Source organism: Sus scrofa, chromosome 11, assembly GCF_054392235.1.
Source record: "Sus scrofa isolate SSC_HxYL_T2T_F1_AM1 chromosome 11, Sscrofa_HxYL_maternal_Yorkshire_Landrace_v2.0, whole genome shotgun sequence".
NCBI lineage: Eukaryota > Metazoa > Chordata > Mammalia > Artiodactyla > Suidae > Sus > Sus scrofa.
Window position 1 is genome coordinate 75271923 of NC_139393.1, and position 21897 is coordinate 75293819.

A 21897-nucleotide genomic window follows, 5' to 3' on the forward strand; every position below is an offset into this window, starting at 1 on the left:
CCTCTAAGGCCCAGCTTCCTGCATGGTTCCGACAAGCACAAGTCACCCACCCACAAACAAGCCCCTTTCAAGAAAACAAATGCCAGAGCCAAAGCAAGGAGCTGCTAAAAGTTTCCAGCTGCCCAGGAGAGCACGCTGCTGCTCCAACATCTCCTCTCTCCGCACCATCCCAGGGATCCGGGTGCACTGCTTTTCCAAATATAGCAGGACCAGTCCCAGCAGTGGAAAAGTTGATTTAAAACTTTATCTTCCTCACACCCAGAGGCCTATTCTCAAAAGACGTTCTGTTCTGACCGGATTAATCTCAGGGCTACTTGCCCCAAATCCCCAAACTTCGTAGTAATATGCACCAGTGCTCTAGTCCCCAAAGGCTATCAAGCCCCTTCACCAACCTTTCATCGGAGGTGACCAAATCTCAGGATGCCGGCTGGGGGAGGAAGCGGAAAGGATGCGGAATCCCTTCCCTTGTGGAGCTTAGCCCACCCAAGGGTCCGCAGGGCCATCTCCCACCCTGGGTGACGGACTGGAAGAGGAAGCCCCCCGTCCCCCACATCCACTCTCCTGAGCCCCTCCGGGCCACAGATGCCAAGTCCCTCCAGAATAAGGGAGAAGGGGGCCGTGGGAGGGGAGGGGGAAAGGAGAGAATCATCTCTCAGTTGTCAGAGGTAGTAAACTTGGGGGTTGCGGGGAGACGAGGCAGATGGCGATCTCCCAGGAAATTTCCCTGGAGGGAAGGGGCAGCAGCGGGGAGAGGATCCCTGGGCGCAAGGTAGGGGTCTGGAAGTTGCTGGCCCTCCAGGACCTTCCCTTCTGCCCTGTCCAACACCCCCTCCTTCCCCATCACCTCTTAATCCTGCAGACCCAGCCGGGTCGGCAGCTCTGCCTCGGCCGGACCGACTTAAAGGCGCGTGAAGGAGGCGACCGCCCGCCCGCCCGCCCGCCTCCCTCCGTGGTCCCGCACTCACCAGGAGCACCGAGCCGCGCACCACCTCCGACACGCTCTGCCGCAGCTCGGCCGCCGTGCCCGGCTTACTCAGCGCCCGGGTGAACTTCCGAGTCTCCGCCGAGGCGGGGGGCAGCGGCGGCTGCGACATCTTCGCCACCACCGCCGCCGCGCCTGCTGCTCCCGCAGTCCCGCCGGGCCGCGCCGCCGCCAGGTGCGCCCTCGGCGCTCGGCCCGGCCCGGCCCGCCCGCGGCTCCCGGCGCCGCCGCCCGCCTGCTCCCCCCGCCGCTCGCCGCGCGTCCGGGCGGCGCAGCCCGGGCCGCGCCCTCTGCTCGGTGTCACGCCCCGAGCCGCCCCCCTCGGCGTCCGCGGTCCCCCGCGCTCCGAGCAGCGCCCGGGCTCGCTAGGGGCGACCGTGCGTGTGGCGGCGGCGGCGGCCGCGGTTCCCCCATGCCACCAGCCTCCCTCGGCAGCCGCTCGCCGGGCCGCCTCCTCGGGGCGGGGTGTCCGGCGCGGCGCGGGGCGGGGCGGGCGGAGGAGGGGCCGGCGCGGCGGGACGGCGGGCCCGGCAGGTCCCTTGGCTAGTGGGGCCCGGCGCGGGAAGAAGGCGGCCGCTCGCGGGCACCGTGGATCCCTGGGCAGGGGCAGGTGGGCACCCTGGGGTGGGCTTCCTCCGCCGTGCGACTGCTCCCCAGGCCGCACGTCCGAAAGCCTGAGACGAGGGCCGCGCATGCGGCCGGGGAGGCGCGCAACCTGGGGCTGTTGCGGGGCCAAGTCCTGGGAACTGGCGCCTGTGCAGCTGGACCCCGGGTCCCCTGCCCGCGGAATCCCAGCAGCCTGGGCACGCCGCGGTCACTGGCGGGGCCCGGGCTCGGCGGCACCCCAGCTCCCTGGGGCCTGAGGGGACGGAGGTTCCAGGAAGGTGGCCTTTATGCGGCACCCAGAGAGCACAGAGCGGTTCGGAAGCCGCGGCCGTGCGGAACGGGGCGCCGCTGCCTGGGACCCGGCGTGGAGCGCCGCGCACTCGTGGTGGCGCTTCTTCGCCAGAAAACACCATTCTGCCCCCAGAGGCGTCGCGCAAACGGTCGGAAGCCTCTGCGAGCGGAGATGAGTCACGCAGACAGACCCCAGCCCGCAGGGACAAGCTGCTGCGTCACCATCGAAACTTCTGAGCCTCGCCCAGCTCCTCTAGAAACTGAGGACAGTAACCTGCAAGGGGCCGAGGTGACAAGACGTGCGCATCTGCCGCGGCCGGGCCGGGCCGGACCGCTGGGCTCGGAGCCGGGGAAACCCAGCCGCGCCGGCCTGCGAGGCCTACGTGACCCAGGAGAGGGCGGCTGCTAGCTACAGCCACGACTCCGAGGAACTTGTTCCTCACACCGCCTTTCCGGCTTCCCTGTCTCTAATGGGTCCCCTCCTCCCTTGCTGCTTTCCTCCTCTTTTCCGAGGAAACACGGAGCAGCCTAACTGACCCCGCCGCGGGGAAGGCGCGCAGGGAGGGGGGAATTTGCGTTAGGCCCGGAGCGCATGCTCAGTGCACTGGGTTTGGGCGGGTTCCTGGGGCGGGGAGTCTGGCTTAAGTATGGCTCTGCTGATTGGCGAGTATGCGCAGGCTCCGCCCATCGCCTGCTGATAGACAGCTCCTCACCTGCCCGGTCGGCTTAACGCAGCGCGCTCGGTGGCAGTGTGTCCCTCGCTTTTAGGGGAGTTCCTGGCGCCTTTGCTCCCCAAGTGTGGGGAGGCCTCAGCAGCTGTGGGCGCCGAAAGAGGCCCACCCTACCAGAAAGGCAAACATGGGCCTAAAGCGGAATCTTAAAGAGAGAAAACTACTAGCCTAGTGTAGAAAGCAAAACACCACCATTCAGGACTTAATGGGCAGGTATGGCCCATAATAGGCCTGGAGTTGAAGCATGCAGTCAGCACTCAATAAGTGCTTGCTGGATTGGATTGTTTTCCCAGTGCCTTGGGACGCAGGATGTAGCACTAAGTGAGCCTGACTGGAAGATAAACAAAACAAGCAATGTGTGATAATAAAAACAATTACACACTAACCCATTTCCTCTACTGCAAAATGAGGGAGGGGCCTAGACAGTTCCCAGGCTGCTTCTGTTCCCAGAGGAGGGCCGGATGACCCCAACAGGCTGAGGTGGGGGTTTTCAACAGGGAGCTTGTGCTGTTTGGTATGACTGGGCACATCCTGCATTTATGCCTCTGAGCTACTTGAGGTATGTCAGCTCGATTCTTCCCCCAGGTGTTAAGTGGTAGTCTGAGATTCCTAAATTAAGTTTGCCCTTTGAGTTTCTGACTCCTAAAGAATTCCAGATAGCACAGATCTTTATCCTCTGTATGCTACCTTGGCTTTCTAAACCACAGCTACTTCTGTAGAATGCAAATAGATTATCAATTTTTTTTTTTTTTTTGGTCTTTTTAGGGCCACCTGGGGCATATGGAGGTTCCCAGGCTGGGGTGAAATTGGAGCTGCAGCTGCTGGCTTACACCACAGCAACGCCAGATCCAAGCCACATCTGCAACCTACACCACAGTTCATGGCAATGCCAGATCCTTAACCCACTGAGCGAGGCCAGGGATTGAACCCACATCCTCTTGGATCCTAATTGGGCTCATTACTATTGACCCACGATGGGAACTCCTAGATTATTAATTTTTGAATTAAAAACAACAGAAGCATACAATGCTGTGGGGATTTCTTTTTTCTTCCTTTCTTTTTTTGCTTTAAGAAATATATGAACACAGAAAAAAGCACACCTATCTGGAAAGTGAACAGTTCCTCAAAACTCCTAATTCCACCTCCTAATTTCAGCCAGAGAAAAGAGCACATACATCTGTAAAGTGAAGCATTCACCCATTTCTGAGTCCTAAATCCTGTGCTTGCTTACTCACTCATTATGTTCTAGAATTGGCAGATTTTCATTTAGGAAGCAGGAGGAGATGTGTAAGGTGCTGACAGTAGTTACTGACAATGTCTAAACAAGTACAAGTTCTGACAGAGAAGGAGGCTCGGAGATGGGAACTAAGCCCAGGAAGACTGATTTTCCCAGCAACCCAGAGCGGAGCCTCTTTCTCCCTGGTGAAGTTGAACAGATGGGACATTTCTTATTTACATTTGAGCAGAAACTCGGTCCTTGATGTTTAGGGTTGAACTGTGTCCTCCAAAAAGATACACTGAACTCCTAACCCCAGTACCTGCACATGTGACCTTATTTGCAAATAAGGTCTTTGCAGATATCATCAAATTAGAGTGGGGTCATACTGCACCAATATGATGGCTGTCCTGAAGAGAAGAGACACAGACACATGTTGCCTGTGGTGACAAAGGCAGAGATTGAAATGATGCACCTGTAAGACGAGGAACACCAAGGATTGCTGGCAACCCCTGGAAGCTGAATGAAACAAGAGAATTCTTCCTTGGAGCCTTTGCAGAAAGCAAGGCTCTGCTGATGCCTTAATTTTGGATTTCTAGACTCATAAATGTTCTTGTTCTAAGCCACCCCGTGTGTGGTACTTCATTGTGGTACAACAGTTCCTAGAAACTATTATGCTTACCAAGCCTGGTTTTTTAATCCCCACCAGAATGGGCCTAGAATTGTTTGAGTTCTTACTGCATCAGCTCCTGGAAAGAGGCTGTCACACCTTTTTTGAAGGAGGAGGAGCATGAGCTCCAGGTGCCAGGACTCGGAAGGGATGGCCTTTAAGGCGTGGTGGAAGACACACCCATCTATTTTAGCTTGAGGGGGTAACCCTGTCTTTGTTTTATCAAAACTGTAGGAAGAAAGCTTTCTTTTCTGTTGTGGGTGATAACTAGTAGGTAGTGGAGATAATTGCAGCCAGTTTTGAATATTTGCATGTAAATGGCTGTACAACAGCCAAATGTTTATAATTCAAGCATTATCCATGTTTTAATGATAACCTCTTTCTGTATCATTTCCTTGTTAAGTTTGCTTTAGGATTTGTCTCTGTCTTAATGACACATAATTAGTTTAAAATCTCTTCCAGGTGTATCCTGAATGAACACATCTGTTCTGAGCATAAATAAAAAGTAACCTGTAAAAAGCAGTCAGTCCTGTGGTTTGTAACATCCGCAGAGAGATTTCATTCTTTTATTTTTGTATTGATTGAATTTTTTTTTTTTTTAAATAAGCAATGTTAGAGTTCCCTGGTGGCCTAGCGTTAAGGATTTGGTGTTGTCACTTCTCAGGCTTGGGTTCCGTCCCTGGCCCGGGAACTTCCATGTGCCGTGGCCACAGCCTAATATAATAAAATAAAATAAAATAAGCATCTTTTAGTTGTGTACTTCATTTTTTCCTTTGAAAGCTGAACCCTTTATTTTACCAAAAAAAAAAAAATGTTGTATACAAGGCATTACTAGGGGTCAACATTTATAATAATAAAATTCTGAAATTTCTTACAATCTAATGTTGAAAAAACTTTGGGTTTTTTTACTTGGGTCAAATATACACAAAGTGAAGTTTACTTTTGTGTTTGTTTTTTAGGGCTGCACCTGCAGGCATATGGAGGTTCCCAGTCCAGGGGTCTAATCAGGTCTACAGCTGCCAGAATACACCACAGCCACAGCAACACTGGATCCTTAACCCACTGAGTGAGGCCAGGGATCCAACCTGAAATCTCATGGTTCCTAGTCAGATTCATTTTCACTGCGCCACGACGAGACCTCCTTAACTGTTTTTGAGTGTATAGTTGAGTGGTATTAAGTATATTCACACGGTTGCGTAGCCATCACCACCATTCATCTCCAGGATTTTCTCATCATCCCAAACTGAAACTCTACCTCCTCATTCCTTCTACCCTCAGTACCTGGCAACCACCATTCTACCCTCCGTCTCTATGAATCTGACTATTCTAAGTACCTCATGTAAGTGGAATCATACAATATCTGTCCTTTTGTGTCTAGTTTATTTCACTTAGCATATGTCAGATTTTTCTTCTTTTTTAAGGCTGAACAATATTCCGTTGTGCATGTATATCACATTCTTTATCAGTTCTTCCACCAGGGGACACTTTGGTTGTTCCCACCTTTTGGCTATTGTAAAATAAGAAGAAGAAAATAACCGTAAATAATTATAAAATAACAATAAAATAATAATCCTGATCTGAATATGGGTATGCAAATATCTGTTCCCTCTCTGCTCCCAATTGTTTCAGGTATAGACCTAGAATTATGCTTAATTTTTTGAAGAACTATCATCCTGTATTTCATTGTCTAAATGCTTCTTATAATGCTTGTTTCCTAAAAATGTTGGCTGATTAATTTTAGAAAACAAGCATTTTAAAATTCCACTAAGTAACAAATAGAAGACACAGCCCTTCTGGGGAAAGATATGTAATTAACCTAAAATCTAATAAGTTCACAAATCCCACTTAATGTTACAGTTAATGGAGCAGGAGGACTATAACCCTCTTTCACTTTAACCTTATTCAGGAGAGGGTCCTAGCAGAGATTAAATATGAGCTCTTTAAGAGATCACTGAGACCAGGGCTTCTCAAACATTATGCATGCAAATCACCTGGGGAATCTTGTTAAAATGCAGATTCTGATTGAGAAGTTCAGATATGACGCCCCAAACCAGCAGTTCTAACCAGCTGCCCACTGATGTCAAACTCCTGATTCAAGCAGATGTTACGATGCACAGACCATATTTTGTGAGCAGCAAGCATTTAGATTTCCGTTTCCAGTGGTCTGGCAAACTGCAGGCCCTTAAAAATTCTCCAGCTGACTTTTAAATTGTAAGTGGAAAGCAGACCAAACACCCAATAGGAAAATGGACAAAACCCGTGATCAAAAAAACCACAGAAAAGATATAAAGTAATCAATAAACATAGGAAAAGGTGCTTGACCCCATGTGTAGTAAAATAAGTATCAGTTAAAACTACATTGATAGGAGCTCCCTTTGGGGCTCAGCGGACACGAAGCTGCTAGCAGCCATTAGAAGGACGAAGATTCAATCCCTGGCATCGCTCACTGGGTTAAGGATCTGGTGTTGCCAGGAGCTGTGGTGTAGGTCACAGACATAGCTCAGATCCCTCATTGCTGTGGCTGTGGCATAGGCTCGCAGCTACAGCTCCAATTAGACCTCTAGCCTAGGAACCTCCATATGCCACGGGTGTGGCCCTAAAAATGACAATAAAAAAAAAAAAATAACAAACACCAAAAACTACACTGATGTATTGGAGTTCCCCTGGTGGTGTAACAGGATTGGTAGTGTCTCTGTATCACCAGGATGCAGGTTCAATCCCTGGCCCAGTGCAGTGGGTTAAAGGGTCCATCATTGCCACAGCTATGGCTTAGATCTGAACCCTGGCTTGGAAACTCCGTATGCTGCTGAACGCCCCCCCCCCAAAAAAAAACCGCTACACTGATATACAATTTGTCATCAATCAGGCTGGGAAAAATTATAAAGCATACACTATTGGAAAGGCTGTAAAGAAACAGGCACTCACATGTGGCTGATAGAAGTACAAAATGCTAATAGCTATTATGGACAGGAAACTGGCAGTGTCTAACAAAACAATATATGCATTTACCTTTGGCACCAGCAGTGCCACTACTAGGAATTTACTCTGAAAATATACCTCAAACTACCAGAAAACACTATGTACAAGGGTATTCATTGCAGCATGTTCATTGCAGCAGTAGAACGTTGGAAAATGTCAATATTGGAGACTGAGAAAATATGACACATACTCACAAGGAGATATTAGTCAACTTTAAAAATGATGAGAGGAGTTCCTCCTGTGGCTCAGAAGAAACAAATCTGACTAGTATTCATGAAGTCACAGGTTCAACCCATGGCCTCACTCAGCGGGTTAAGGATCTGGCATTGCTGTGAGCTGTGGTGTAGGTCACAGACGCGGCTCAGATCTGGTGTGGCTGTGGCTGTGGCATAGCCAGTGTCTACAGCTCCAATTTGACCCCTAGCCCAGGAACCTCCAGCATGTGCTACAGGTGTGGCCCTAAAAAGACAAAAAAATAAAAATGATGAGAAAGATAAAGATCAACAAATGTGAAATGATTTTCAGAATATATTGTTTTTAAAAAAGCAAAAAGGGTCACTTAAGTATGCTGGCTTTGTGTGAGAAATAAGAGCAATAAGAAAATGTACTAGTATCTGCTTGTGCTTGTTTGTTCAAAAGCAAACACAGGAAGGATAAAACAGAGATTTGTAAGTTTGGTTACCTTTAAGGGATCAGTGAGACTAGGTAAGAAGGAGAAAAGAAATGAAGTGTCCCTTACATGTAAGGGACACTTCTCTGAATATACTTTTTGTACAGGTCTATTAAAAAAAAATTTTTTTTCTTTTTAGGGCCGCACCCGTGGCATATGGAGGTTCCCAGGCTAGGGGTGAAATTGGAGCTACAGCTGCTGGCCTACACCACAGCTCACGGCAACGCCAGATCCTTAACCCACTGAGCGAGGCTTGAACCCGCAACGTCATGGTTCCTAGTCAAGTTTGTTTCTGCTGCGCCAAAACAGGAACTCCAGAATTTTTTTTATTAAAGTATAGTTGATTTACAATGTTGTGTCAATTCCCGCTGTATAGCAAAGTGACCCAGTCATGTGTGTGTGTGTGTTTGTGTGTGTGTGTATTCCTTTTCTCATGTTATCTTCCATCATCTTCTATCACAAGAGATTGGAATGTATGTAGTTCTTGGTGCTATACAGTAGGAAGTTCTGACTTTTTTAATATTCATGTTTTACATGCTTTTTAAATATCAACAAAAAGAAAAGAAAATCAACAAGAATGGAGAAAAACCCCAAAATAGAATACAAACAGAAACAAATGGACAGAACTCTATGTTAAATGAATAATAGAACCACACTGAAGAGCGGAAGATAAAATGAACTAACCCCAGCACCCTTTGAATACAGTATTTGAACGATATACCAGTAGGTTAAAGACAAAAAGAACTCTAAAAAAATACTGAATTCTTGGAGTTCCCAGCTGGCACAGCAGGTTAAGGATCTGGCATTGTCACTGCAGTGACTTGAGTTGCTGCTGTGGTGAGGGTACGATCCCTGGCCCAGGAAAGTCCATATGCTGTGGGCACAACCAAAAAAAACCCTGAACTCTTGTAAGTAGATTTTTTTTTTTTTTTTGCAGACATATCAATTAACAATTCTGAGGTGACTTGTTATGTATTTCAAGACTGAACAAATCAGAAATATATACTTGACAATGGGAACCAGGTTTTTGACTGTCAGAGAAAGGAATTACAAATATGGAAAGAACAAAGTCTAGAATTAATTCTGTGGTATTGAGTTGCATTTGGAAATATAGTATGAACTCATGGGCTTAAATACAGACAGATTAGATAGATGATTGATAGGTAGATAAAATAAGAGTAGCTAGATGCACACACAACAGTGAGGTCCACTTGTTCCTACTGGCTCTAGATAATCTTTGCTTGAGTGTATTGTCTTTGCTCCTTTGTCAAAGATCAGCTGTCTGTATATATATATGGGAGTGTATTTTTGGACTCTGTTTGTCTATTCTTTTGTCAATACCATACTTTCCTGTTACTAGAGTCTAGTATCCAGAATATATTCTTTAAAAAAAAAAACTTATACCTTAACAATGAAAAGATGAATAACCCAATTAAAAAATGGACAAATGATCTCAGTAGACACGTCTCCAAAGAAATACCAATGGTCAGTAAGCACATGAAAAGAAGTACAACATCATGAGTCATTAGGAAATTGCTGATCAAAACCATATGGAGCTACCACTTCACACCCACTAGGATGACTATAGTTAAAAATACAGAAATAAATGTTAGCAAGGATATGGAGAAGATGGGGTCCTCATACATTCCTGATGCAATTGTAAAATGGAGCATCCTCTTTAAAAACGGGCTTGACAGGAAGATAATATAGAATTACCACATGACCCAGGAATTCCATTCCTAGGGATACACCCAAAAAGAACTGAAAATATACAGCCACACACAAAGTTGTACATAAATGCTTACAGCAGCATTATTCACAATAGCCAACAAGTGGAAACAACCCGAATGTCCATCGATTAATGAATAGATAAGATATGGTCTATCCGCATGATGGAATATTATTCAGCCATAAAAGGGAGGTAGACTTGATTTATGCCAAACACGTATGAACCCTGAAAACATGCTCAGTGACATATTATGAAACAAGTAGAAGAAGAAGATTTGTGGTTACCAGAGTCTGGGGGAAGGGAACGTGGAGGAGTAACTGCTAATGGGCATGAGGCTTCTTAATGGGACAAAAAATATGTTCTGGAATGAGACAGTGGTGATAGTTGCACAACTTTGTGAATATACTAAAACCACTGAATGGTATCCTTTAAAGGGTGAAAGCTATGGTATGCAAATTATGTCTCTGTACCAGAAAAACGAATTTATTTTGAGCATGAAGAAAGTTACTCCTGGAGTTTCCTGGTGGCCTAGTGGTTAAAGATCTGGCCGTTGTTGCTGCTGTGGCTCGGGTCAATGCTGTGTTGCAGGTTGGATCCCTGGCCTGGTTTTTTTGTTTGTTTGTTTGTTTGTTTTTGGCTGCCCCACAGCGTATGGAGTTCCCTGGCCAGGGATCAAATCCAAGCTGCAGTCTTGACCTAAGAACTGTGGCAACTCCTTAACCCACTGTACCAAACTGGGGAACAAACCTGTGTCCCAAGGCTCCCAAGACACAGCCGATCCTGTTACACCAGAGCAGGACCCGCCTGGACTGGGAACTTCTGAATGCTGTGAGTAAAAAAAAAGAAGAAGAAGGAGAATAAGAAGAAAATTACTATAAATGAAAGATCTGAAGGGAAGAAAGAATGCTGAACAAATAAATTAATATATATGTGAGTGGAGTTCCCGTCGTGGCTCAGTGGTTAACGAATCCGACTAGGAACCGGAATTGCTGTGAGCTGTGGTGTAGGTCACAGATGCGGCTCGGATCTGGCGTTGTTGTGGTTCTGGCGTAGGCTGGCGGCTACAGCTCCAATTCGACCCCCTAGCCTGGAAACCTCCATATGCCGCGGGAGCAGCCCTAGAAAAGATAAAATATATATGTGTGTGTGTGTGTGTGTGTGTGTGTGTGTGTGAGCATAACTAAAAAAATATTGACTATACCAACAAAAATAGTGATGCCTAATTTGTGGAGCTTAAATCAATGCCAAATACTGAACAGTGGTATACAAAGCAGAGTGGTGTTTGACAGGGTAGTGGTAGTAGGTTCTTATACTATTCATGAGAGAGATATTGATTAATTTTAGAATTTGTTTAAATGTAAATATCTAGGATGCTCATTGTGTACAAATTAGACTGTATCTTCCAAACTACTAATGTAAAATAATGAAAATAGAAAAAAGATTTTGTAGAAAAGGAAGTAAACAAACGGAAGGAGCAAAAATCTAGGAAAAATGCCACAAATGGAAAAAATAAGCTGGTAAGGAGAAATCACAATATACTAGTAGCAATTATTATATATATATTTTTTTGTCTTTTTGTCTCTTTAGGGCTACACCCACGGCATATGGAGGTTCTTAGGCTAGGGGTCCAGTCGGAGCTGTAGCCGCCACCGCCACAGCAACACGGGATCCAGGCCATGTCTGCGACATACATGTCCGTAACCCACTGAGCAAGACCAGGGATGCAACCCACATCCTCATGGATATTAGTCGGGTTCATCAACTGCTGAGCCACGATGGGAACTGCCAATAACAATAATTATAAATGGACTTAGACTTCCAGTAAATAACCAAGATTGACAATATGAATAAAGAAACAGACACCATACATGTGCTGTTTATAAGAGATACACCTAAATCATAAAGAAAAGTGGAATATAGAAGGATAGAAAAAATTTATACGAGGCAAATATTAGCCAAAATAAAGCTTAGCATAGCTATATTATTATCAAAGCAAAGAGATTTAGGGCAAAAACATTACAGAGTTAAAGAGATTCACTAAAGGATAACAAAAGGAAAAGTTCAAAACTTCATTTCCCCAGGAGGATATAACAGTTCTAAATTTGCATGCATCTAACAGTATCTGCCTCAAGATACATAAAGAGATGAGCTGCTTATCTCTTCGGAACAGGACCTATTCCCCAAGATGTACAAATGGTCCATGAGCACATGAAAAGATGCTCAACAGCATTGGTCATTAGGAAACTGCTGATCAAAACCACCAGGAGGTACCACTTCACACCCACTAGGATGACTCTAATCAAAAATGCAGAATCTTTTCCCCAAACTATCAAATATATTTTTTCTGAGGCTTCACATTCATACTATACTTTCAAACTCTCTAGACAAGAGCCAAGTATTAATAAAGAGCTGACCCACAGCCAGCAATGCAATTCAAATTTGACCTGGCAAAAGAAGAAAAACATTTATTCTAAGAGGCTAAGAAATAAAACAAGATTCTCAAAATAGTATTCATTAAAAAACCATTCAACCACTAGATGAACACAACATCTGAGACTATTGGGAATGATTAACATAGTAATATAAGAGGTCTGGTACTATATTTAGGACATTACAAAAGGGCTCAATACATATGTTTTCTTCTATGTGGTTCTATTACCTTTGTTTTTTTTGTTTTTTTGGGGGGGGGTTGTCTTTTTGTTATTTCTTGGGCAGCTCCCTCGGCATACGGAGGTTCCCAGGCTAGGGGTCTAATCGGGTCTGTAGCTGCTGGCCTTCGCCACAGCCACAGCCACGTCAGATCCGAGCCACGTCTGCAACCTACACCACAGCTCACGGCAACGCCAGATCGTTAACCCACTGAGCAAGGGCAGGGACCGAACCCGCAACCTCATGGTTCCTAGTCGGATTCGTTAACCACTGCGCCACAACGGGAACGCCCCCCCCCTTTTTTTTTTGTCTTTTTTGTCTTTTTAGGGCTGCAGCCCTGGCATGTAGAGGTTCCCAGGCTAGGGGTTGAATCAGAGCTGTAGCTGCTGGCCTACGCCACAGCCACGCCACATCCACCAGATCCCAGCCATGTCTGCAACCTACACCACAGCTCACAGCAACACCGGATCCTTACCCCACGGAGCGAGGCCAGGGATCGGACCTGTGTCCTCATGGATAGTAGTCAGATTCGTTTCTGCTGAGTCACTACAGGAACGCCAATATTTTTTCTTCTTCTGAGAAAAAAAAAAAAAAATGAATTGAAAATATTCTAAAACATATTTTTCTAAAGACCATGAAATGTCTCAGTCTAATCTGAAAGGGGATGTTAACAATACAGAATTCTGAAGCCACAAATGGACACCGAAAAGGGATATCCTTCAACACCTTTTCAAATATGAAGTCATTATATCATATCCAGTTGCCTAGATTTCTGAAAATTGTCAATATTTATAGTTCAACTATATTAGACTATAGCGTAAAGCATCATTTCAGGTTTGGACAGGAGCCAAAGCCAGTGTGGCAGGAGCAGAGTGAGGAAATGTGCAGACAGAGGATGAGAGGCTAGAGCAGGTCGGATGGCACCTTAGAGGCCACTGTGAGGTCTTTGGGTTTCAAGCCACTGGAGGGTGTTGGGTGATATCGCTAGATGGGAGCCAGTCCCATTTCCTCTTCCGAGGCACATGGGCAGCATTTCCCAGCCTTCCTGGGCTGTGTGACTGGGTTCCAGTCAATGGGAGTGGGCCAGAGTACTGTACACCATTTCCAAGCCCAGCCATAAAAGTCTTTACATGACTCTTCACGCTCTCTCTTCCCTTTCCTACGGTCACCATGGAAACCATGTGTTGAGGATGGAGGCATTCAGGATGGAAGGGACCTGGATCCCTAAGTCACTGCTTAGAGGAGAGCACCTCAGGATTGCTTCCTGCCCAGGAGCATCCATGATGGACTCCATGTGATCAAGAAAAGAACCTTGATTGTGTTAGGCGACCCCAGGAAAGATTTGGGGTTTTTTGGTACAACTACACCGAGAATAGACTAGGAAAGAGAATGGAGGCAGGTAAGCAAGGTAGGGCGGCAAGAATCCAAGCAGAGAGCATGACGACCGTATCTATTAATTTATTCATAAAAACTATATTCCATGCTTCTGAAAAGCTCTAACTTGTGAACGTGGTTGGTAATCTACCAAGAATGATGCCAAAAAAGCAAATGATGTTTGTTCGTCTCATTTTTTGTTCTGTAACGTGCAGTCCAGAATTTTATTAATATTCTTTGTGGTGGTTTGTATTACAAAATCTAAGCTTGTCATGTCATCATTTAATCCAAGAGAGCTGGTGATGGAAGTCGAGTGAAAATTGTCTTTAATATCATTGAATCTCAACAACCTGTTATTATTGCTATACTAGATATAATCAAATAATGATCATGCATCATCACAGCGAATGCACAATCGTAATAGTCTGGTTTAAAAGTGCTGTTGTTGAAATCATGCTGACCTTGTTGAATGAATTTCCACAATACTCCTGCAAGATAAGTGAGTCAAAATTCATGTCATAGACGAGGCGTAGAAGCACAAATAGAGATTTATTCCTAGATAACTTACCATCCCTCCAAACATGCTAAAAGGGGACTTGTGTATTAAGAATATATCTGAGGAAGTAACTAGAGCTTTTTCCTCAGTTATTTCCGTTATCTGAAACAACGAGCCAATTATTATTGGCTTTTCAATGAGCCAATAAAACAAAAATAAGGCATGGTTTTAAAATGTCTATCTGGTTAAAACTGATGGGTTGAAATAGGAACCCAAAGTCTGTTTCCTTTGGGAAAAGATTTATTTAGAAAAATTTACAAAATTTTTCTAGGAAATATAGTGATAAGAATAAAAATATAGCATTTAAACAGATGGAGAGATATATTTGACAATGAAAGAAATGAAGGTTGGGCATAAAATTTGTGCTTAGAAAAGGGTTATGCCTCTTAAAAATATAAACCTTCGCACAGGAAAAAAATGTTGATTTCTAAATGCCTTTTTCCAGGCTTGGCCTCCAGAAGAATGTTGGCCAAGCTGAATGGCAAGGCCAAAGAGAATCTGGGGTTCTCTTTGCCCCGTAAAGGGGACTGGTGTGGTGTTCCCTGTGTTGTACCTGGCAGAAACCTTAAGGCAGAATCCCCTTTCTACTTGTAAAAAGGTCGAGCGTCCAAAAGGGCAATGATTCTGTTGAGGACCGGCTACATAATTTGCCATAATCTGTTCATAATTTGCAGAGCCCTGTGGAAAATGAAAACCTGGGACTGCTTATCCACAATTAATTTCAAGAGCCCAAGGGCTCTTTCTAAGCTCAGGCCTGGAGGCCCTCCTTCCCCACTTGACCGTCAGCCATTGACACTCCAGGTGATCCCAACGCGGTGGAGGTGCTCGGATTTACAAGGTAGTGGCTCTTAATCAACCAATAAGGACATAGTTCAGTGTTTTAGGAGTAGGTCCTGCAGTACCAGCTACATTAGCTTTAACCAGACACGGAAAGAGCATCACCATTGAGTACAAATGGGAAAGATGCAGACCAACCTTAACATTTTCCAATAGATGGTAGAATAAGCAAGTAAGCATAATACATCCTCTTGACTAATGGGATGGGGGAAAAAAAATATATATATATATACACACACACACAATAAACTTTAAAACAGAAATAAATAATAAACCCACAAACTTGGGATCTGTGATAGCATCCAAAACAAAGCTTGAATAAACCGATACCAAAGACTTCAAGAGAGAGAAAAGGAGAAACAAATAGTGTCCAGAGGCGCTGAGCAGCCGCACGCAAAGGCTAAGCTGTGTGGGCACCATGATCACGGGTGCGGCCACGAAGCAGAGAGCTGATACGCCCATGCTGCCTAAAAGCCTGCCCAGAAAACCAAATCCCCGTCACGACTTAAGTGTATGCAGGATTTCACATCCGTTAGGATGGCTCCATCCAAAGACCGGAAAGTAGGGATTGGCAAGGCTGTGGAGAAATTGGAACCCTGGGAAGCTGCCGGTGGAGGGGCGCAGCTGGGAGAGAGTACGGTGTTTCCTTGAAAAATTAAAAAGAAAACTAAGATAGACAGAGTGGGCTTAACCGACTGCAGTTAAAATATCCTATTTCATAAAATTTTAAAAACCTAAGACCAGGAGGTCCCTGGTGCTCAGTGGGTTAAGTATCTGGCATTGTCACTGCTGTGGCTTGGGTTTTATCCCTGGCCCGGGAACTTCCACATGCTGTGGGGCAGCCAAACAACAACAAAAAAGCAAAAACAAAAAAACACTTACAGACCACAATTTTGTATCTATATGGGATGATAGATATTCACCAAACTTATTGTGACAATCATTTCACGATATAAGACAAACCATGTACGGTACACCCTAAACTCTCACGGTGCTGTATGTCAATTATATTTCAATAGAACTGAAAGAAAAAAAAAAAAGCATTGGTGACTTTTATTTGCTTAGAAAGATGTCCCAAAAAGTGAGACAGGCAGATTACAGAGTAGCATATACATATGCAAAATTGTTTACGGGAAGAGATAGATGTTTTTGTGTATATGAAGGCGGTTTACCAAAATGCTAACAGTGATAGCTTCTGAGTTGATAGTTTTGTGGCAATTTTTTCAACTTATCAAAAATGTTTCAGTATTTTGGGGGAGTTCCGTTGTGGCTCAGTGGGTTAAGACTCTGACTAGTATCCATGAGGATGCAGGTTCGATCCCTGGCCTCACTCAGTGGGTTAAGGATCTGGTGTTGCCGTGAACTGTGGTGTAGGTCGCAGATGTGGCTCGGATTCCCAGTTGCTGTGGCTGTGGGGTAGGCCGGCAGTTGCAGCTATGACATGACCTCTAGCCCGGGAACTTCATGCCTCAAGTAAGGTCCTAAAAAGCAAAAAAAAAAAAAAAAAAAAAAAAAAAAAAAAGTCTCGGTATTTTTAAATTACAAACAAAACAAAACTTCAGATTCCATGAACATTGCTAGGGCCCCTGACAAGGACTTGAAAAGGGTGGCGCAGAGAGGGGCCTGAAGCTCAGGCACACCCACTTTTGCCACCAGCCTCGAAGAAGCTGCACCCCAGAAGCAGGTGGAGCCCAAAGAACCAAGTCAGCAGTTTGCTAATTGGACCCTATTTTAATTTTATTCCATTTCATGACCGCCTCCTGCCACACTCCTCCCTCTCCTGCTCTAACTGGTGAAGAAGAATTCTCTCTCCTCCCATCCCCTCCTCCTCCTCTGTTGGCTGCTTGTCGGCTCCTCTTGCCTCCTAGGAGCTGCTGCTCTGGGGCCCTGCTGGTGCTGACAGGTTTCATTAGCCTGATGGAAACGGTTCTCCTTCTCCGAACCTCCTTTGGCAGCTGCTGAATTTCTCTCCCCCTCCCAGGGTGCTGAGTCTCAGGTCAGGTCTACACTGACCCAGAACGGCCCATGTGTGAGGGACAGAGGGTGGCCGTCACTGGAAATCTGATGATGGCCACCTCCTTTAGTTGGCCAGACACAGAAAGATTATATTCTTTCCAGTGAAAATCAAAATGCAACTCGAGTGTCCTGAATTTGATCTCTGCTTTTCCATCACTCTTTGCCCTTCTGCATGTCTTTGGTATCACGAGTGAGCTGAAGATTCAGGAGCCTGGAGGCTTTAAAATGAGGTGACATCCATACTGCTAGGCACATTCGCAACACCTCATAATTACAGCTTTTCGAAAATGTGAAATGGAATTACACTCTCAATGCCGAGGAGAGAGAGTTTCAAAAATCAGTCTGCTTATGAAAGAATCCTAATTTTTTTGTTAAGCTTTCCCCTAAAGTCTCCTGAGTCAAGGCCCTGAACAGTGTCTGGACAGAGATGAACAAACCGCTTTTGCTAACACGATCCAGGAGACATCAGACAGTGTGCAATTTTTTTTTTTTTTTGTCTTTTGTCTTTTTTGTTGTTGTTGCTATTTCTTGGGCCGCTCCCGCGGCATATGGAGGTTCCCAGGCTAGGGGTTGAATCGGAGCTGTAGCCACCGGCCTACGCCAGAGCCACAGCAATGCGGGATCCGAGCCGCGTCTGCAACCTACACCACAGCTCACGGCAACACCGGATCCTTAACCCACTGAGCAAGGGCAGGGACTGAACCCGCAACCTCATGGTTCCTAGTCGGATTCGTTAACCACCGCGCCATGATGGGAACTCCTGACAGTGTGCAATTTAGAAGAAGACTTCCTGTTTCACACGACCCTCATCTGTAACAATAAAAAGATTTTAAATGTTCCTCCAGTTCTACTGCTCTATCTCTTTATCCTCTTTTTTTTTTTTTCTTTTTTCTTTTTTCTTCTGCTTATGGTCTTGGCCTCTCTCTTCCCATGTTTACATACCACAGTAGGAAAATTTAAGGACCAATTTCCATCAGGTCTAGATGTAGCTCAATAGAAACCCTTGAAACAGCAATGGGAATTACCAGCCCATAGTCGGAGTCCCAGACTCAATTTCTTCGGAATCTTCAGGTGATTATTGATCAGTCTTTGCTGTAGTCTAAAGCAGGGGGTACTCAAAGTTTTTCCTAAAAGGCTAGGTGGCAAATATTTTAGGTGTTGTGGGCCATTCAGTCTCTTATAACTCTGCCATTGTTATCGCTAAAGCACCCATAGATAATATGTCAAATTTTTTTTTTTCCTTTTAGGGCTACACCCACAGTATATGGAGGTTCCCAGGCTAGGGGTCAAATTGGAGCAGCAGCTACCAACAATAGCCACAGCCACAGCAACGCCAGATCTGAGCTTCATCTGTGACCTACACTGCCGCTCACAGCAACACTGGGTCCTTAACCCACTGAGCAAGGCCAGGAATTGAACCTGTGTCCTCCTGGATCCTAGTCGGGTTCATTACTGCTGAGCTACGACAGGAACTCCAATGGTAAGTAAGTTAACGAGCATGGCTGGGTTCCAATAAAACTTTATCTCTATACATGGACATCTGAAGTTTATATAATTTCACCTGACATGAAGTACTGTTCTTCTGATATTTCTTGAAAATTTTCAAAATGTAAAAGCCATTCTGAGTTTATGAGCCATACAAATAGTAGGTAGGAGTGCAGATTCAACACAATACCCATCTAGATTCCAGCTACTGCTTTGTGCAGAAATCGACAAACTGATCCTAAATTCATATGGAAATTCAAAAGCCACAGAACAGCCAAACTAATCTTGAAAACAGTAAAGGTGGATGACTCGCATTTTCCAATTTCAAAACTTACTGCAAGCTTATAGTAAACAAGACTTGGTGGTATTGGCATAGGAACACATAAACACACTACAAAAAGAAAATCACAGACATATACAGATAGAAGAAACCTTTAAACATAGTATCAAGAAGAATTTAGCGCTATATAAAAAGCATTAGACGCCATGACCAAGTGGGGTGTATTCCAGGGGTGCGAGACAGGTTCAATATTTGAAAAATTGATCAATGTCATCTGCCATTAACAGAATAAAGAAAAGTCACACGATAGTGCCCATTGATTTTAAAAAAGTAACAAAACGCAATGCTCATTCATGGTAAGATCTCTCAGAAAAGAGGGACTGTAAGGGAACCTTCTCAACTTGATAAAAAGCAGCTACAAGAAACCTACGGCCAGCATCATACCTTGTTGTAGAAGACTGAATTCTCTCTCCATAACACTGGGAACAAAGTAAGGTCATAGGTCTACTCTTACCTAGCACTCAACGCGATGCTGGTTGATGAGCCAGCACACTAGGCAAGAAGAGGACATAAAAGTCATTTGGGTAAGAAAGGAAGGAACAAAACTTTCCCTGTTGCATATTTCATAATTGTCTTCATAGAAAATCACAAGGAACCTACAAAAACACTCTTAGGATAAGTGAGTTTAGAAAGGTCTCAAGGATACAAGATAAATTTACAAAATCATTTCTGTTGCTATATGCTTGCAATGAACACACAGATGCCAAATCTAATGCCACTTATGATTGCTCAAAAACATATAGAATATTTAAGTATAAATCTAACAAAACATGTACTGGACTTGTATGTTGAAAATTACGCAGTGCTGTGAAAGAAATCAAGTATCTTAATAAATGTGTTTGTGGATCAGAAGACCAAATGTCAATTCTCCCCAAACTGATACACAGGGTTAAGAAAATTCCTATTAAAAAAAAAAACCAGCAAGAGTTTTTTAGCTATAGATGAGATTATTTTAAAATTTCAACAGAAGTGCAAGGGAGCTAGAATAACTAAAACGGTTTGGAGAAATAAAAGAATAAAATGGAAGGAATCAGCCTACTAAACCTTTAGACTTACAGCTACAATAATTAAGACTATGCAGGGTTGGAGGAGTAACACAAATATTAATGAAATAGAGTCAACCCAGAAGTAGACCGACATAAACATGGCCAAGTGACCTTTAACAAAGGTGCAAAAGCAAGCCAATGGAGGAAAGGCAGCCTTTCCAACAAATAGTGCTGACGAACAGATGGAAAAAAAATGAATCTACTTCAGTTTCACGCCTTATAGAAGATTAACTCAAAATGGATGCAAGACGGAAATGTAAAATATAAAACCATTAAAAGTTTAGAAAAAGCGTGAGACAAAGAAAGCCTTTGGGCTCTAAGGCTGGGCAAAGAGTTCTTATACCTGACTTCAACAGCATGAGCCATAAAAAGGAAATTTTCATAAATTAGACCTCTCACACGGCTGACACTTTCTTGATGACATCAGGTATCAATGGGATATTTTCTCATAACACTAAGGCTCAGATTCTCCCCACAGGTGGACCTTAAACTTACTGATTAAATATCAGGTATTTTGGTTGTCCAATTATTTAACTAGAAATTACCAAGGCCATATGCTTGAAGACAATTGTGACTGTTTTGTCAATGATTTGAAGACAAATTTTTAGTTCAGAGCTATAAAAATGGGAGGTGTGGGAAGAGCACAATTCTATTGCTGTTTGGGACTAGTGCACCCTTTTAAAGCACAGATTAATTTATAAATACAAACGATTTGAAGGTGTTTTAGGGTATCCTGGAGTAAAACATTTTCCCCAACTCCCATTCCACTATCTAGGGAGAGTCATATCTCATAAATAGAGAAGGTATGTAGTTTCCCATAAAAATCTACACATTATCTAATAAAAATGCTACTTAATCTAAGATATAGTTATAAATAATTGTGTGCACCAAATAAAATTACAAATAAATGTGTATTTTTACATACAATTTATCATTATTCATTTTTTTCATTTGGAGTTGCACTGTAGTGAACTTATAAAAAGAGAAATTTTTTTTTTTTGCCTTTTCTAGGGCCGCTCTCACGACATATGGAGGTTCCCAGGCTAGGGGTCGAATCAGAGCTACAGCTACTGGTCTACACCACAGCCACAGCAGCGCCAGATCCAAGCCATGTCTGTAACCCACACACAGCTCACAGCAACGCCGGATCCTTAACCCACTAAGCGAGGCCGGGGATCGAACCTGAAACCTCATGGTTCCTAGTCAGATTCATTTCCACTGTGCCACAACAGAAACTCCAAAAAGAGAAATATTTTAATTTTACAGCTTTATAAACAAATGGTTAAAATCAACTCCAGGCCCTAGTACATTCAACTCTCAGTTCTCTGCAGTTTATCAAAGATGAGTTGACCTTTGAAGCTGGTATAGCATAGATTCTAGCAGCATCTGAAAATGAGGTGAAAAAGACATTTCCAGCCGTCTGGTACAACCAGCCCCATGGGAGGAGAGGAAAGGGAGGCAGGCAGGTCTTCCTCTCCCTGATTCTTCCAAACTTTAGCTCCTATTGGCCTGAAGTGCAGTTAACTTCTTTAGGCAATGACATTCGCCTGCAGGAAATCCTTTTTACAACCTCTGTTTATTGAAAGGGTACTTTGTACCAGGCCCTGGGCTGGGTGTTTTACAGGTAAACTACAAATAACCCGAAGAAAGGCTTATAATGACATAGTTGAAGAAATCACTTTCTAACTTAATAACTGCTTGTGTGTGAGACTCTGGGAGA

General features: G+C 44.3%; 1 protein-coding gene and 1 long non-coding RNA gene across 4 annotated transcripts in view; both read right to left on the reverse strand.

Annotated features, from left to right (window-relative positions):
• The window catches only part of LOC146398693 (uncharacterized), a 50491-nt gene extending 44421 nt beyond the window's left edge, over positions 1 to 6070 (reverse strand). For both annotated transcript variants that reach the window (XM_084982215.1, XM_084982216.1), the window contains exon 1: positions 966 to 6070. In XM_084982215.1, coding sequence (XP_084838341.1) covers positions 966 to 1676 — 711 coding nt within the window. In that variant the 5' untranslated portion in view covers positions 1677 to 6070. The remainder of the gene's footprint in view (positions 1 to 965) is intronic.
• A 2992-nt stretch (positions 6071 to 9062) lies between these two features.
• Positions 9063 to 21897, reverse strand: part of LOC146398696 (uncharacterized) — a 68643-nt gene continuing 55808 nt past the window's right edge. Inside the window, exons 3-4 of one of the 2 annotated variants that reach the window (XR_014819810.1) lie at positions 12999 to 13098; positions 9063 to 10700 (exon numbers count right to left, since the gene is read on the reverse strand). This is a non-coding gene — a long non-coding RNA (uncharacterized LOC146398696). The remainder of the gene's footprint in view (positions 10701 to 12998; positions 13099 to 21897) is intronic. The other variant, XR_014819811.1, reaches the window with a different exon arrangement.